This window comes from Dreissena polymorpha, chromosome 3, assembly GCF_020536995.1.
Source record: "Dreissena polymorpha isolate Duluth1 chromosome 3, UMN_Dpol_1.0, whole genome shotgun sequence".
NCBI lineage: Eukaryota > Metazoa > Mollusca > Bivalvia > Myida > Dreissenidae > Dreissena > Dreissena polymorpha.
In genome coordinates this window covers 94,058,208-94,076,444 of record NC_068357.1, presented here as the reverse complement: position 1 = coordinate 94,076,444, position 18,237 = coordinate 94,058,208, and the positions used below count along the sequence as shown (strand labels likewise).

Here is an 18,237-nt window from a genome sequence, read left to right as displayed (position 1 = left end):
ATGAGGTCATGAGATCAGTAAAAGAGGCTAAACATAGTCTTTGTATGGTTGTAATTTGTTATTTAAAAATGACAAATGCTAAAGTTACTGTCCTTAGAAGCTGTTTTATGGCCACATTTGACCTTTGAACTCTAAAAATGACCTTGACCTTTGAGGTATGGAAACGAGTGTTACAGAAAACACGTTGTCTGATGATGGTTTGCATTTGTACCCAGTTATTTTAAAATCCATAAATATATGGGAAAGTATTGACCGAGACACACAGTTTTAAGTGGTTTAACTACCAGATGTGATCTTTGACCACTAACTAGGAGTTTGACTATCAAGGCATTAAGACAAGTGTAACAAATGACACTTTGTCTTATGATGGTTTACATATTCACAAAGTTTTGTGACAATTGTTTGAATGCTGGTTGAGTTAGAAAGTCGAAATCATCAAAGAGCCACATTTTGAGAAATTCAAGTAAAATTTCAATTTAAAGTCATGTGAAATTTGACTGGTCATTAAATGTGGCTTCCATTTTATGCTCATAAACATTTTTTTTAAGTTTGATGATGATTAATGACAAAGAAGAACAAGAGACAGCTATTAGCCCAGCCAAGATCTTTTTAACATTATAGTGTCGACTTTAATTTTGACCAAGCATGACTTAATCATACCTTCTGAACATCTTCCCAATAACCTAAAAATTGTGGCCAAGTTTTATAAAAATCATGTATTGAAAAGGAAATATGTAACCCGACTGTAAAAAAGCTCAAGTTTTTAACCTCCAGTATGACCTTGACATTGCGCTGCACATCCTTTAAGTACCCCTAACATTTGGTACAAGTTAAATGAAAATCCTTCAAAAGGTATCCGAGATATGAAGAGGAAAGGAAAATGAAGGCTCAGCCAAATGACTTTAAAGTATGACCTCGAACTTAAATAAGCGTGATGAGAGTCATGCTTGCTGCCGATTGTCTCAATGCCCTCGACATAAAAAAAAAAGTTTGATGAGAATACAACAAATGGTATAAGAGATATGGAGAAGACTAGAAAGTTTTAAGGACAGACTTACTTGCCCAATTACAGTCAGCCGAAAGGTACCCAATAATCCCCCTACAGCTTTGAGGCATGGGATTAAAGACTGGTTGAGATGGAGAGTGGAAACCAAAAAGAGCAGACAGACCAATAATGCGGAACCTACATGCTTCCCTTAGGGGGCATACCAATCAACTAAAACATGTACAATCAAACATACCGTTGATATATTTTCCTCTGTGGTGGCCGTCTCCCCGATTATGTAATCTTCTGGCCTAAAAAAAGGCATCAATACTTTATGCAAATGCATTTATCATTATACTGAACCAATAACACCTGTGTGCAGTTTTCCTGGTATAATTGAGTCACTTCAAAATCCAGACTTTGTGTGGACGACTATGAAATTTATAAGATGATTTTCTCCTGAATTATGAACTTATTAATTCAATTCTGGGGCAATTTTACTTGTTGCAGACATTATTTAAAAGAACAGACAATAAAAGTATAAGTCACTAAAATAATGAGTATCAACATACCGACCCAAATCATTAACTCTCACACAATCCACTGTTTAATTTGTATTGCATCATCAATATCACCCACTATATGCGTTCCCCAATTCTATTAAACTCCTCAAAACTCACTTAATCACTTTATCATCAGCACCTTTACTATAGATCTCACAAACACTATACACTGTATTACTTTGATCACAGAATAAGGCAATGTTTAAAATATTAAGTAATTAGTGCCGACAGGATTTAGCTGATCAATAATTGACAATTATGAATTGACTATCACAAGAAGTTATTAATACTGTTACAGTGTCAGTTTCATATTAATACTGTTACAGTGTCAGTTTCATATTAATACTGTTACAGTGTCAGTTTCATATGAATACTGTTACAGTGTCAGTTTCATATTAATACTGTTACAGTGTCAGTTTCATATTAATACTGTTACACTGTCAGTTTCATATTAATACTGTTACAGTGTCAGTTTCATATTAATACTGTTACAGTGTCAGTTTCATATTAATACTGTTACAGTGTCAGTTTCTTATTAATACTGTTACAGTGTCAGTTTCATATTAATACTGTTACAGTGTCAGTTTCATATTAATACTGTTACAGTGTCAGTTTCATATTAATACTGTTACAGTGTCAGTTTCATATTAATACTGTTACAGTGTCAGTTTCATATTAATACTGTTACAGTGTCAGTTTCATATTAATACTGTTACAGTGTCAGTTTCATATTAATACTGTTACAGTGTCAGTTTCATATTAATACTGTTACAGTGTCAGTTTCATATTAATACTGTTACAGTGTCAGTTTCATTGTGAGAAGATACTTGATTTCATTTAATTTTAAAATTAAAATATTTTCAAAACTTCCAGAACAAAGGGTAAAATGTTCATTACAAAGCCTCAAATCATTACATACAAAACCAATTTTATCAAACTACAAAGATTAAAAAGCAAAGTCAACTTAAGGGCAAGTTACTCTACAATCAATTTTAAGTTCCTTTACAAAAAATTTCTGCAGATTTGTAATATGGCGTATCAATTTAGCCTTGTTCTGAGAAAACTGGGCTTAATGCATGTGCGTAAAGTGCCATCCCAGATTAGCCTGTGCAGTCTGCACAGGCTAATCAGGGACGACACTGTCCGCCTAAACTTGATTTTTGGTAAGGAGGGACTTCCTTGACACTAAAAATACCATAAAAGCGGGAAGTGTCATCCCTGATTAGCCTGTGCAGACTGCACAGGCTAATCTGGGACACTACGCACATGCATTATGCCCAGTTTTCTCAGAACGCGACTCAATTAATAATGATTGCAACATTTCTTGATGATGATATATAACTTAACTCATTCATATAAACAATATATATGCATAACAACATTTTCATCTGCTCAATTCATGATTCCTACCCATTTTATCGTTGCATTGATTTATCTATACATAAAATATTTTGTATTCCTCGAAATTATTTAAAAATTGCATATTTTACTTTTTGTTATACAAAATGCCTTTCCCAATTTTAGTGCTCATGTATTTCCTTTAAATACTTTGTATTAATCAAAAATGCACACCAAATTATACTCCATACAAAACGTCATGTCATCGCGGGGAAATAGTGGGCAAATTGATTGCTATACAGTCCAACCCCTACTTCCGGTCACCCCTCATCGCCGGTCACCCAGTGTAGGCGGCCGGTCTGTGCCGCGACCGTCGATAAACACTATATAATGCATCCCTCTTAAGCGGTAACCCTGTTTCTCCGGCCAGCGACCAGCAATTTTGCATCCCAAATGTTAAATTCCCCCCATATGAGTGGTCATGCGCGAGTAAGTCAGTCATGTACACTGGCAAAATTACACCGACGCAACGGCGAAAAAATCGATATGTACTTCCAGTCTGCGGTTTAGGCTCTGCAGTACTGAAGCGTGAGGTGTGATAAACATTTTGACAGCCAGTTTCTAAATTGCAATTAATTAGCGGCAGATTATCGGGTTAAAAGCAATATGCGACCGTTTGATCTTTTTGTTTCCGCACATGCGAATATAATCTATTAGTACTGGAAAAGAGATTCTTAATTTATAACTGATTATTTGTAGCTGTTGAATCATACTATTTCAAGCAAACATTTATGACAATTATCGGCTAATTAAAAGTTAAAAAGAACAACGCAACTTTTAACTGAAATCAACTGTTCTACATGTTCTCTGTGCTACAAAGTTTTTATCCAAAAATCAATACACGCACGCATGGGTATGACGTGACATTGTACATTGGTGCATAATTTTCGCGCGCTTTTGTAGGGATAAAGAAAATAAATGAGGACTTTTTTGATGCTAGAATTTGTAAATGTCTTGTTAACATAAATCAATCGGGAGTGTGTTTCGGATTACAAATTATGATTCTCATTTGGGAATTTAACAAAACATTTATATTTACAATGATTTCAATATTAATTTTGATAAAACCATTTACGCGGCGAAATAAATGTTTTTATAATATTATGCATGAAATCTTAGCACGATTACCAGTAGGATTACACCTGGTTGCTATTATCAGTCTCTTAAGTAACTGGCCACGATTTTATCGTGGAGGAGATCACTGTCGGGACCAATTTGTGCCGTAGGTATTACAAAGACATAAAACTGCAATAAACCAATTAAATTATCGATCGATTGATAGTGACACGGGAGTTATTCACTTATAACTGATTCACAACTGTTCCCATCTGTTCCCATCTTACGTGTATTGGGGCCATACAACGCGCATTCTGTAAACAACAAATCATGAGAATGATTCTTTTTCATTGACTTGATTCTGATGAGGATGATATTGATGATGATGATTAGAAAGATGAATAGAATATTTTTTTGAATGGAAATGTTGTTTTATAGCTAACTTTAGAAAGGAAGAAATAAAATTATTTTAGGTCTATACATTGTTTAGTACATGTACACATATTTACCATTTTGTTTATACAAAAATTGAACAGTTGGCCATGCACTTATCAACTCTTGACTCCCTATGACCCAACCCCCTCTTAAAAGGCCACCCCGCTTAAGCAGCCAGTTTGGCCGTTTCCCTTTACTGGCTGCTTAAGAGGGGTTGGACTGTATACAAATTACGTATTGCAGATATGGTGTATATAATATATAATATTTCACAAGTAAATTTTTCAAATTAGTAAATCCTGTTCAAATGCATACCAATATTTTTCATCACTAGCAAAAATTTTCACAAATGAAGAGTTTTTAAGGACTGATTTTTTCAGATTCAAATTCAAGATCTTTTCAAGGACTCAGCATATAGTTCAAGCACTTCTAATCCCCTGTACAGACTTAAGAAGAAAACTTTTCAAGAGACCACTGTTTAATATCATAAAAAAATTCAGTAATTATATTAAAACCCATAAAATGGTGTTTGTGGACTTGACACAAAATACTTTTTTTATTTGCTTTGGTATTTAAAGAATTATATGCAGACTAGGTATAAAATAGATGAATAAATATAATCTGTCTTGACACGGCCACCTGGACTGATATGAAATCTCAGAATAAAACACATGTTATAAAAGATATGCATGACTTTGTTTCAGCACCACCCACCGTATGACCTCTCCGTACTCATCCCATTTCATCCTCTCCTCAACATATGGAAACATTGGGTATGACTTCTTAGCCTGCTTGAAGAAGCTCGAACGACCTTTACCCTGGAAGAACAAACAGATGAATTAAATAAGACAAACAGTCTGTCTATAATCTCAAGTGACCACACTTCTAATGTAAATTTATTTAAAGGAACAGTAGTACAAATATACTTGCTTTACAAAATCATAATACAGTCGAACCTGTGGTAAGCAGCCAGTGAAGGGACATACCAAAACTGGCTTCATTCGACAAGTTGGCTGCTTAGCACAATTTAAGGAAGTTAAGGGTCTGTTGAGAAAAATTAAAAGGTATTCAATCCTGTTTTATTCTTTTAATTCCAATATAAAGAAGCACATTTATTGTATAGCACATTTATGACAAATTTATACCGGTATACTGCACATAACAAAAAAGATAGAAATATTTAGGTAAAAATGGGATGAATTGATATTTAAAAGTTTTTATGACAAGCCTGTTTTATTCTTTTAATTCCAATATAAAGAAGCACATTTAATGTATAGCATATTTATGACAAATGTATATACTGCACATAACAAAAAGGTTAGAAATATTTAGGTTAAAAAGGGATAAATTGATAATTAAAAGTTTTTATGACAAGCTTTTTTCTCTGTCCAAGTTGCTAACATCTTTTTTTTCAGAACATTTTCTTCACAAAGAAATCTTTGATTGACGTTTGTTTGGTTGTTTTCGGAACACGCATCTCCACTAAAAACTCTTCATAGTCCATAGCAACCTTGAGCATGCCTTCACTTCCATTTTGCAATGCAAACTCCTTCAGTTTGTGAATGGACTCACAAGCATCATCCAAAGACACTGGTCTACTAACACTGACACACTGCTCTTCTTCGTCCTCACTGTGGTCATCACCCTGATTTAAAAGTTCAGTTGCCGGCTTATCCCATTCAGTCATGTCAGAGTTGCAGGTTGAAAACTGTGAGTCAATGTTTATTAACTCACCTACATCACAATCGAACAGTTCCCTAGCCAATTTCACCATGGACAATGGGAAATCATCTTCATCAACACAATGTTCCACATTTTCATCACAAGCTCCACTACTTTCCACATTTTTATCACCATCACACAAAACTGAAAAACCAGCACCCTTAAAACACTTCAGGATTGTGGACGGTTGAGTTTCCTCCCAGGCAAGAGTTATCCAGTTGATGGCCTGGAGCACGGTGATCTCTTTCAGGATCTGGGGACCGGTTTAGGTTGCCTGTCTATCCATTTCCGCTAGAACGTGTCGCAGTTGTCTCTTTCTGTACTTTAGCTTGACAGTTGGGTGGGAAGAACTGAAGCTTTATGTTGGTCAGTTGATGTTTGGATGGGAGGGCGCGTTGTCTAAGAAGAGGAGGATATGTCTCCTTTTTCTTGTCATCAGACTGTCAACGTGACGTAACCAATAATTCATGAGTTTTGACGTCATCCATGCTTTCTTATTCGCATAGTAGGGAAAGGAAGTTTGGCTGGGTCGAGGGATTTGAAGCATCTAGGTTTCAGGGACTTTCCGATGACCAGAGAGGCAGTTTTTCTCCTGTCATTGATGCACAAAGAGCGATGGTTATTCGTTCTTTGGATCGTTAACCTCCAGCACAATTTTCCCCCTTCTTGAAGTAGGTTGTCTTAGTTGTATCACAAAAGAACAACCCGGTCTCGTCCATATTAAAGATATCACTCTAGGCATATCCTTCTCAAACACTCTTGATTTTGCTTTTCCAGTTTGTCACAATGTCAACGTTCACTGAGGCACGTTCACCACTTTGTTTTTTGATTACAATGTTGTGTCTCTTCAAAAAAGAGTCCAACCAGCCACCAGACCCTTTAAACTCCGTAAGTCCAAGATCACACGTGAATTTCATTGCTTTTTCCTTAATAAGTGGCCCACTGACATTGATTTGTCTGGATGTTGCTTCCAGAAACCATCTGTAACAGAGATTGTCAAATTCACCGTAGGATACGCTAACTTTAACACGCTTAGCGTTTGGGTTCCCAAATTCATATTCATCCATAACATCCCTCATACGTTTCGCCACATTTTGAATTTGGGTCCTACCCACACTAAACTCGGTAGCTATGTCTCTCGATGAACGACCACTTTCAAGAAGCCGCACAACTTTAACCCGATCCTCTAACGAAAGGCACTTGCTTTTAGACATTTTAGCATCATAAATAATAAATATCGCATCAAATCCGTCCATTTTATAGGAATTCATTTTCTCAGTTTTCTACTAATACCTTAGAATGAACTCAAACTGTAATGTAATTATGGACAATCAAAATTTATATTGTGTAATTTCATTTAATTAGACCGTAACAAACTTCTTTTATTAACACCATTTCTTTAATAAACACCTTTTTCACTGACGAATTATAAAGTCGCATTAAACAAAGGTTGTAAACATCACCGATAATGGTCTACTTATTCACATCCCCCTATAATTCGTTTTATCACTTTTATTGATCAGTATGTACACACAGGCAAAGTCCCTTCAAATTGGTTTGCGATTTTTACAGCTTTCACAATTTTCGACCACATTTATTTATTGCACGCGTCTTTATTCAGGTCACTCGACCGTAATACACATGTCAAATTTTATTGTTTTGACAAAGAAGCCTGGCCGCTGGCTGCATACGAGAGGATAGTGCTTAATACGGACTTTTAAAGAGCAGAAATGAACGGGCAGACCTGAACTGGCCACATACGGCAGGTTGGCCACTTAGCTCATGTGGCCGCGCCCTCAGGTCCGACTGTACATGCTCCAAGTCAATGCCCAATCGTGAAGAAAAACAAGTCATCCCCACATTGAACTGAAGTTCTACCATATTATTTATTATTTGAGCTGCATAAGATGAAAATGGACATTATGACATATATTGGCCGTCATAGCTCCAGACAAGTTATCACAATTGAGCTGTCTGGTCCAGAGCTATGCTGTCCCTTTAAAGTCATGCAAGATTTCGTGGTCTAAATGGGGGACAGCAATAGGGTTGCTCCTGACCAGACTCTCACATACGCAGGTTTGACTGAAGCTACGCTATCTGCATATGGTGAAAGACCTATTTTTGCAAGATACAGCTCATATACATAACACACTAAAGGAAAAATGGGGAAAAAATGTCTACATTCCAGAAAGGCTAATCTGGGTCTACACTTTACCACTTGCAGTAAACCCCCTTTTCACAGAGATCGGCTCAAATTAATACAAGCTCTTTTAAAATATCACAACAGAAGGAGTAACTTTTTTATATGCCTTTTTATTATAAGATAACAAGGTGTCTATTTGCCTGACCAAAAACAACATTTATGCAAAGGTAAGTTTGATTTCGGAAATATTTGTTGGTTAATATGGTTTATGATGTACTTGCTTCACAATCTAAAAATATATGTAATTATTGTATTATTTTCCTCACTGTTTTTCATCAAGCATATTTTAACTCTTTCTTAATTGCCACTTTACAGTCATTAGCAGATTATATTATGATGATTTTTTGAGAGATTGTAAGTGGACTCTACAAGAATGAGAATAAGTTACTTGGTTAATGAAAAATAAGCAGTTGATGTAGTGTTATCAATTCTATCATTCTGAACAATTGTCTTTATGTCAAACAAAAAAACATTAGCAGAGAAGGTGTCAATTTATTGGCACTGAATAACCTTTAAATATGAATTATAAGTAAGTGTTAAATATGGGAAAACTTGAAACACAGTGTAATAATGATATAATTAAAACATAAAAGAAATCTCCAGTCATTTTCTATTAAAAGATCAGTATATTACATTATATGCTGTGGGAAACCACAGGTGGTTAGCGTGTGGCTATGATAATAATTAGTACAAACATAATTTTGAATGAAAAATAATCAAATTATAACGAACAAGAGCTGTGTTTGTGAAACACAATGCCCCCTACTGCGCTTTGAAGCCATATATTTGACCTTTGACCTTGAAGGATGACCTTGACCTTTCACCACTCAAAATGTGCAACTCCATGAGATACACATGCTTGCCAAATATCAAGTTGCTATCTTCAATAATGCAAAAGTTATGACCAAGGTTAAAGTTTTGGGACAGAATGACTGACAGACAAAATGACAGACAGACAGGCCAAAAACAATATACCCCCGATCATTCCATCTGGGGGCATAAAAATCAACTTCTCTGAAAAAAATAATTTCACTATCAAATTATATATATATAACAAGGTATTCAACTCAAAATGACCCTAAAACAGAGTGCATTGCTTTGAACAGCCATAACTTCATCAATTGAGCAGCTATTTCAATGAACTCAGTCTTATTCAATACAGAAAAGAATTGCTTTCTGGAAATGGACATATCTTGCAATATGTTAACAAATGCTGGGTCAAAATTTAAGAAATAACCCAATACACAACTCGTGTGACCTTCTCATCATCGATTTGACCCGATCCAAGACTGAAATCTTCCATAGTAAAGGACATTTTCCCTGCAAAGTTCACAGACCTCAGTACCATAATTAATAAAACACATGAAAAAAACATTCTTACTGTGTCATTATGCATCAAAACTGTCCAGCGCCGTTTGAAACCTTTGTGTACATACATTTCAACTGGTCGACATTTCTAACACATGGGTGATTTTATTGGTCCAACGCAAAGGTGTGTCTGACCTCCTGTTTAATGATGATGTCTTGTTAGACCACTGACCTCCTATTTATTGATGATGTCATGTTTTAGCACTGACCATCTGTTTAATGATGATGTCATGTTTGAGAACTAACCAACTGTTTAATGATGATGCCATGTTTGAGCACTGATCAACTGTTTAATTACTGTGAAACCATTATTAATCGTCAGGCATTAATTTTCATAAATTTCGTCAGTCGACCGATCGGCGAATTTAAGATCCTAACGAACAATTATGCTCTATGTTTGAACAAAAACAAACACTAAGTTGAACAATATTTTAAAACTTTATCGTAGACATGAGGCATTAAATTCCAACATAATCCATGCACACATTCACTGCTGTTTTGTAATCAAGATTAATCCGGTTTTGACACAAAGGGATGTTGATTACACAAGGTACTTAACTGACACGTTACACTTCTTTAAAACGCGTGTGCAGTACAGCTGTATCGAATGCGTTGACTTCGTTTATGTAGAATGGTAATGAATTAGCGCTAATTGTTTATAACTTTATTACCCATTAGGTGCATTGTGTTTTTCAGGGGTGTTGCATATTAGCCATCACGCAGCGAATGCCGATGAAAGACAATAAACCAAATGAAAAGATGACGATGTGTGATCAACATGCGTATTTATCACAAATTAATAAAGAATATTTTAATTGCTGTTTGTTGTTTGATTGTTTGCGTTTAACCACACTTATTACTATTTTATATGTATCAATGTATTTATTTTTAAATTATTGACATTATTGATTTATATACCGGTAGTTTACTTTTTAAAAACAAACACACACATAGAGTTTATAATTTTAATGTTGATATCAGAATAAAAAAGCATTTTATTTGAAAAAAACACTTATCAATCTGGAACCTCTTTCGCATAACACAAACAGTTTTTAAACGGTATTGGCAGCATTTTAATAAAAATCATACCATCTAGAACACATACCCAAGAAAATAAACAAAATTGACTAGTTTGATATGCTATTTGATAGAATAAGACTAATTGGCAATTGGCTTCGTTGTTACAAACACTCGTTAACGGTTATTCGATCCCACTTGTCAGCTAATCATAACAATGAACGTGTGAATGGCATACATTAAGAGGGTCCATTACTGTGCCTTGATAACAAAAGACTAGTTAATTGGCATGTGACAAACAAGCCCCAACTCCTGCAGTGATTCTCAAGTGTGCTCCCGCATTCGTACCACGATTTTTCGCAACTGCGATTGATCGCGAATATGTATTACACACAAAACGGATATTGACTGACGCATTTTTTTTTAATTCAAAATAAAAAATCGGCGAATTTAAGTGCTGACGAAATCGTCATTTTTATAAAATTGACGAAATTTTGTGCTGTCGAAAATAAATGGTTTCACAGTATGATGCCATGTAAAAGCACTGACCATCTGTTTAATGATGATGTCATGTTAGAGCCCTGACCTCCTGTTTAATAATGATGACATAATTGAACACTGACCTCCTGTTTAATAATGATGCCATAATTGAGCACTGACCTTCTGTTTAATGATGATGTCATGTTAGAGCCCCGACCTCCTGTTTAATGATGATGTCATGTTTGAGCACTTACTCCTGTTTAATGATGATGTCATGTTTGAGCACTGACCTCCTGTTTAATGATGATGTCATGTTTGAGCACTGACCTCCTGTTTACTAATGATGACATGTTAGAGCACTGACCTCCTATTTAATGATGATGTCATGTTTGAGCACTGACCTCCTATTTAAAGATGATGTCATGTTTGAGCACTGACCTCCTATTTAATGATGATGTCATGTCTGAGCACTGACCTCCTGTTTAATGATGATGTCATGTTAGAGCACTGACCTCCTGTTTAATGATGATGTCATGTTAGAGCCCTGACCTCCTGTTGAACAATGATGTCATGTTAGAGCACTGACCTCCTGTTGAATGATGGCGTCATGTTTGAGCACTGACCTCCTGTTTAATGATTATGTCATGTCTGAGCACTGACCTCCTGTTTAATGATGATGTCATGTTTGAGCACTGACCCCCTGTTTAATGATGATGTCATGTCTGAGCAGTGACCTTCTGTTTAATGATGTCATGTTTGAGCACTGGCCTACTGTTTAATGATGATGTCATGTTTGAGCACTGACCTATTGTGTAATGATGATGTCATGTTAGAACACTGACCTCCTGTTTAATGATGATGTCATGCTTAATCACTAACCTCTTGTTTAATGATGATGTCATGTGTGAGCACTGACCTCCTGTTTAATGAAGATGTCATGTTTGAGCACTGACCTCCTGTTTAATGATGATGTCATGTTAGAGCACTGACCTCCTGTTTAATGATGATGTCATGTGTGAGTACTGACCTCCTGTTTAATGATGATGTCATGTTAGAGCACTGACCTCCTGTTTAATGATGATGTCATGTTTGGCCTTGGATGAGCTGGGGACTGGTGCTGCCCCATCAACCTCCATCTCTACATCACTCTCGTCACTCGACTCCTCCCTGAAATTGTATCTGGAGTGATTATCTGTGTTTCAGCATTTTAAGAGTATTTGTATCTTGAGTCATAATTGTTGTTACAGCATTTAAAGAACATATATATCTTAAGTCATAATTTATGTTACAGCATTTAAAGAACATATATATCTTGAGTCATAATTGATGTTACAGCAGTACAGAGCCATCATCACTTTTACAGTGTTTTAAGAGTTTGTCCAAGGCCTATTCACATGTAAAGTATAAAACAAATCGGTCATTTGTTGAAGAGTTATGATCTGAAACAATTTTCACACTTATTGTGACACTGACCTTTACCTAGTGACCCCAATTTCAATAGGGTCATCTACTGTCCATGTTCAATGCACATATGAAGTATTAAGCCTATCCCTCAAAAATTTGTCAAGGAGTTATTGATAAGAAATGATTTTCACACTTGTGACCTTGAACTTTGACCTAGTGACCCCTAGTCAATAGGGGTCATCTACTGTCCATGGCCAATGCACATATGAAGTAGCCAAACGGTCGATTCATTGACTAGTTTTTGATCGGAAAACGATTTTCACACTTATTGTGACAATGACTTTGACCTTTTACCTAGTGACCCCAATTTCAATAGGGGTCACATACTGTCCAAGGTCAATGCACATGGGACATATCAAGCCAATTGGTGAAACAGTTGTCAAATTATTGATCGGAAATGATTTTCACACTTATTGTGCCCATGACCTTGACTTTTGACCTAGTGAGCCCAATTTCAATAAGGGTCATCTACTGTCCAAGGCCAATGCACATGTAAAGTACCGGTATCTAGCCAATTGGTATTTTCTATGAAGAGTTATTGATCTGAAACGAACTAGTAAACAGACAGACCGACAGACATCCAGCAAAACAATATACCCCCTCTTCTTTGAAGGGGGGCATAATTATGACACCAAACAGAGTTTTCTTAAAATTGTACAGCTTATAAATAAAATATGTATAAAAATGATCATACTTTAGTAAATGCTTTGTTTACAAAACAACTCATACTCTAGGAACTTGTTTTTAGTGCCGGTTTCGCAAATTTTATTTTGTAATCATGATATAATGGTTCTGTGTTTTATAAGTTTTACTACAGACAAAAATTGTCTCGATTTATTGAGGTACTAACAATTCATTCATTCACACATTTTCATTATTGAAAAACAGACAAAAACAAAATGGTGAACATTTTGATTGTCTGTAGGTTCACTGTTTTTATTTACTGACTGTTAAACAATAACTGAATTGTAAACAAGGGCTGTTTGTAAAACATGCATGCCCCCCATATGGGCTGTCCGTTGTAGTGGCAGCCATTGTGTGAATATGTTTTTTGTCACTGTGACCTTTGACCTAGTGACCTGAAAATCAATAGGGGTCATCAATGTGAGTCACGATCAATGTACCTATGAAGTGTCATGATCATAGGCAAAAGCGTTCTTGAGTTATCATCCGAAAATCATTTTACTATTTCGGGTCACCATGACCTTGACCTTTGACCTTGTGACCTCAAAATCAATAGGGGTCATCTGCGAGTCATGATCAATCTACCTGTGAAGTTTCATGATCCTAGGCATATGAGTTCTTGAGTTATCATCCGAAAACCATTTTACTATTTCGGGTCACCGTGACCTTGACCTTTGACCTAGTGACCTCAAAATCAATAGGGGTCATCTGCGAGTCATGATCAATCTACCCATGAAGTTTCATGATCCTAGGCGTATGCATTCTTGAGTTATCGTCTGACAACCACCTGGTGGACGGACAGACAGACCGACATACCGACCGACATGAGCAAAGCAATATACCCCCTCTTCTTCAAAGAGGAGCATAATAATGTCACTACTCTTAAATGGTCATTTTTATTAGTCTGTTTGCAATGCAAATAGGCTTTTGTAATACCACATTTCAAAATCACAGGGGAAATGGTTGTCCTATTCCAAGCCTTCCTTAATTTGGGGCATACGAAATATAGTATTTCATAATTCTTACAATTTTTCATTTAGTAACTTTTTTCGAACATTTTCTTGCAAGAAAATTGCTTACACCAATTTTAGTGAATTTTTCTAAGACCGTTCAATGTGAAAAAAACATTCTTATAAACTAAAACAAATTTTGTTCGTAAAATAATTATGTTATTGGCAAAAACGAGTTATTTTAAGAAAATTACCATCTACAAGGCAAACTTTAAAGCATTACGTCCCTTGAAAACAAAGGGAGACAATTATATTACTGCTTCACGCGAGGTAGGGGACTTTTATTGCTTGGCATAAGTCTTGTTCTTTATATAAAAAAACACACTTTTTGCTAGGCTTTTACATTTTTATTCAGACAACAAATCCTTTAACATTAACTTCAGAAGAAACTTCCCCGTATTTTGCAAATAGAATTTCAACGCCATCACGGCTCTCGTTATAACAGGGATGGTAAGTTTACCAATGTAATTTATATATACGCCATTTCACCATACCAAGCATGTAGCTATATTCGAAGTGAAAATAAAATATGACGGAATGGACAAAGGACATTATTTCACTTCATAAGTAATACAACAAATATCTGACATACTTCCTTTTCATTTTTTTAGTGGAAAGGTGGAGATATGATTGGACACAATCATTTCAGGTCTTGCCGATGTCTAATTTATACATTTATCAAAACCAAAAACTTCTATCTCTGCTATGACAAAATGGTTCAGGCAAAGGGAGACAAAAATAATGTGTTGATGCCAAGAGAGATAGATCCAGTCAAAGAATGAGTTCTTTGACAGATATGAACAAGAGCTGTCACCATAGGATGACTTATGCCCCCTATAAACGCTTGATAGAAGTTATGAGATTTTTTGAAACCTAAACGCAGATTTCGAAACCTAAACCCGGACCCTTACTTCAGGGTCAAGGTCACAGGGGTCAAAATTTCTGTGTGTATGGAAAGGCCTTGTCCATATACACATGCATACCAAATATGAAGGTTATATCTCAAGGGACATAGAAGTTATGAGCATTTTTTGAAACATAACCGCAGATTTCGAAACCTAAACGCAGACCCTAAGTTCAAGGTGAAGGTCACAGGGGTAAAAATTTGTGTGCATATGGAAAGGCCTTGTCCATATAGACATGCATACCAAATATGAAGGTTATATCTCAAGGGACATAGAAGTTATGAGCATTTTCGAAACCTTAAGGCAAAGTGTGACGGAAAGACGGACAGACAGACAGACAGACAGACAGACAGTCCAATCACTATATGCCCCTTTTCTTCAAAAGGGGGCATAAAAATATTTATGAACTAAAAATGATAAATATGAATGCTATAGTATAAGCTGGTATCATTAATTGTTACGTTCTTTTACTTAATGTAATAAATTTCTACTCTATAAGTTGGAATTATTCAGGTATGAAATGCAGGAAATTATATTCTTTTTGTTATTTTGTTCTCTTCCTCCCCATATAGGCTCCCTGATCATTTACATCCAAGGAAATGGAGCAAGTGCATCTTGTAAAACAGATTGAATACGGACCCCCTAGGACTTGTCCTTAAAAGATTGATTGGAAATTTTGAGGACAATTTAGAACTGTTGAATAAAAAACAAACAACTGGCGTCTTCTTAGGCTGCTGAGACATTTTGGTGCTGTCAGATTGTACCATCTAGAGTGATCCTTTTGATATAGCATTTAAAAAGTTCCTGATTGAAATTCTAAAAGCACATGGGAAAGTCAGATTGACTGTTTTGAATGTGTCAAAATAAAATGAAAGTATTTTAGCGTGGTTACATCCAAAGTGTTAAGTTGTGAACCATTTTTGTGTTTCCATATAGGCACAATCTATTTTCGGCCATAACTTAATTAAAAACACTTTTAAAACATACATTAATCTTTGGTTGAAATTGCAATTCCAGAAATTCATCCCAGTAATATTTGTTCATAAAGGTTGCATAAATAATAACATGAGTTTAACAAGTATCTTTGTATAAGAAATATTATAATTTTGAATGTTTGAAAGCTAGTTCGTCATGGTAAATGCAAACTAAATTATTGACCCAAAACTAGCTTTTGGATGCTATAAACACCTGACCATCTACCTGTCCATTAAACCCCAATCTTACAATCATGTATACATATTTTTATTGATATTTTAAAATCTTCAATATTTATCCTAATGTACTATGTTGCAATCTTTGTTGCAAAGCATTTTATACTCCGCAACTTTTCCTATCATCGGCGAAGAAACCTATTTAACAACAACACAATTCACACCAAAGAAGTTCATTGATCTGAGAGAATAATCCAGTACATGCACAATGAATAAAGAAGCAGAAACGGCCAATTAAAAGAAGAAGCTGTGTGAAGGGCTTGGTGATGCAATTAAATCAACTCAAAGAATTCCCAAGTTTAACTCTTTAACAGCTCAAGTTTCATTTTTACTTCAGACCAGACAATAACCTGCAGAAATGAGGTCCATCATAACTACTTGTCTAACAAAATTAATGATGAATAAAAAGCTTTCCAATGTGAATTTGTTTTTGTCTCAATAGTCTTCAATTGTATAACAAACAGCATTGAGAACATTAGTTGGGCTGATGTTGGAGAAGTTGAAAATAGGACTTGATCATCGGCATAAAATATTAAAAAGAATTTAATATTGTTGATCGTTATGATTCCTTCAATATTAGAGTCAATATTTTCAATAATGTCATTAACGAACATCATGAACAGGATGCTTGAGCATGGGTCACCTTGTTTCACAGCAGCATGTGAATTGATGTATTAATTCTGATGTTTGATTGTTTAACCTGACAGCTGATTTCACTGATGAATACATAGCTTTGAATGCGGAAACCATTTTAGAGCTTATTCGTTCTGTGATTAATTTTTGCCATAATAGTGATCGATTTATACTGTCATAACATTTAGCATAATCAATAAAAATGCAATATCAATTGCATTACTCAAAGACAATTATCAATGGCACCACTTAAAATCAAATATCAATTGCATCACTCAAAAAAAATTATCAATGGCCTTACTTCAAGACAAATATCAATGACACCACTCCAATACAAATATAAATGGAACCACTGAAAGAGAATTATCACTGGCACCACTTAATGGCACTTAACCACTCGAAGACATATATCAATTGCAACAACTGCAAACGACTAGAATATGATGTCTTAAACAAGAGAATAAATAACTTGAAAGCCTGGGATAATTGAAAAATAAATCTCAATGTATTGTCTTAATTGTTGATAACTGACAAATAAATCTCAAAGTGTTGGCCTAATTATTAATACCTCATAATTGTGTGGCTTAATTATCAATTACTCATAATTGTGTGGCTTAATTATCAATACCTCATAATTGTGTGGCTAAATTATCAATACCTCATAATTGTGTGGCTTTATTATCAATACCTCATAATTGTTGGCTTAATTATCAATACCTCATAATTGTGTGGCTTAATCATCAATACCTCATAATTGTGTGGCTTAATTATCAATACCTCGTAATTGTGTGGCTTAATTATCAATACCTCATAATTGTGTGAATTAATTATCAATGCCTCATAATTGTGTGGCTTAATTATCAATACCTCATAAGTGTGTGGCTTAATTATCAATACCTCATAATTGTGTGGCTTAATTATCAATACCTAATAATTGTGTGGCTTCATTATCAATACCTCATAATTGTGTAGCTTAATTATCAATACCTCATAATTGTGTGGCTTAATTATCAATACCTCATTATTGTGTGGCTTAATTATCAATACCTCATAATTGTGTGGCTTAATTATCAATACCTCATAATTGTGTGGCTTAATTATCA

The 18,237-nt window shown here is 35.2% G+C and overlaps 1 protein-coding gene across 1 annotated transcript in view; it reads right to left on the bottom strand.

Moving 5' to 3' along the window:
- Positions 1 to 18,237, bottom strand: part of LOC127875342 (cleavage and polyadenylation specificity factor subunit 2-like) — a 229,497-nt gene that overhangs the window by 39,506 nt on the left and 171,754 nt on the right. The window contains exons 12-14 of the mRNA XM_052420339.1: positions 12,292 to 12,394; positions 5,152 to 5,255; positions 1,242 to 1,296 (exon numbers count right to left, since the gene is read on the bottom strand). Coding sequence (XP_052276299.1) covers positions 1,242 to 1,296; positions 5,152 to 5,255; positions 12,292 to 12,394 — 262 coding nt within the window. The remainder of the gene's footprint in view (positions 1 to 1,241; positions 1,297 to 5,151; positions 5,256 to 12,291; positions 12,395 to 18,237) is intronic.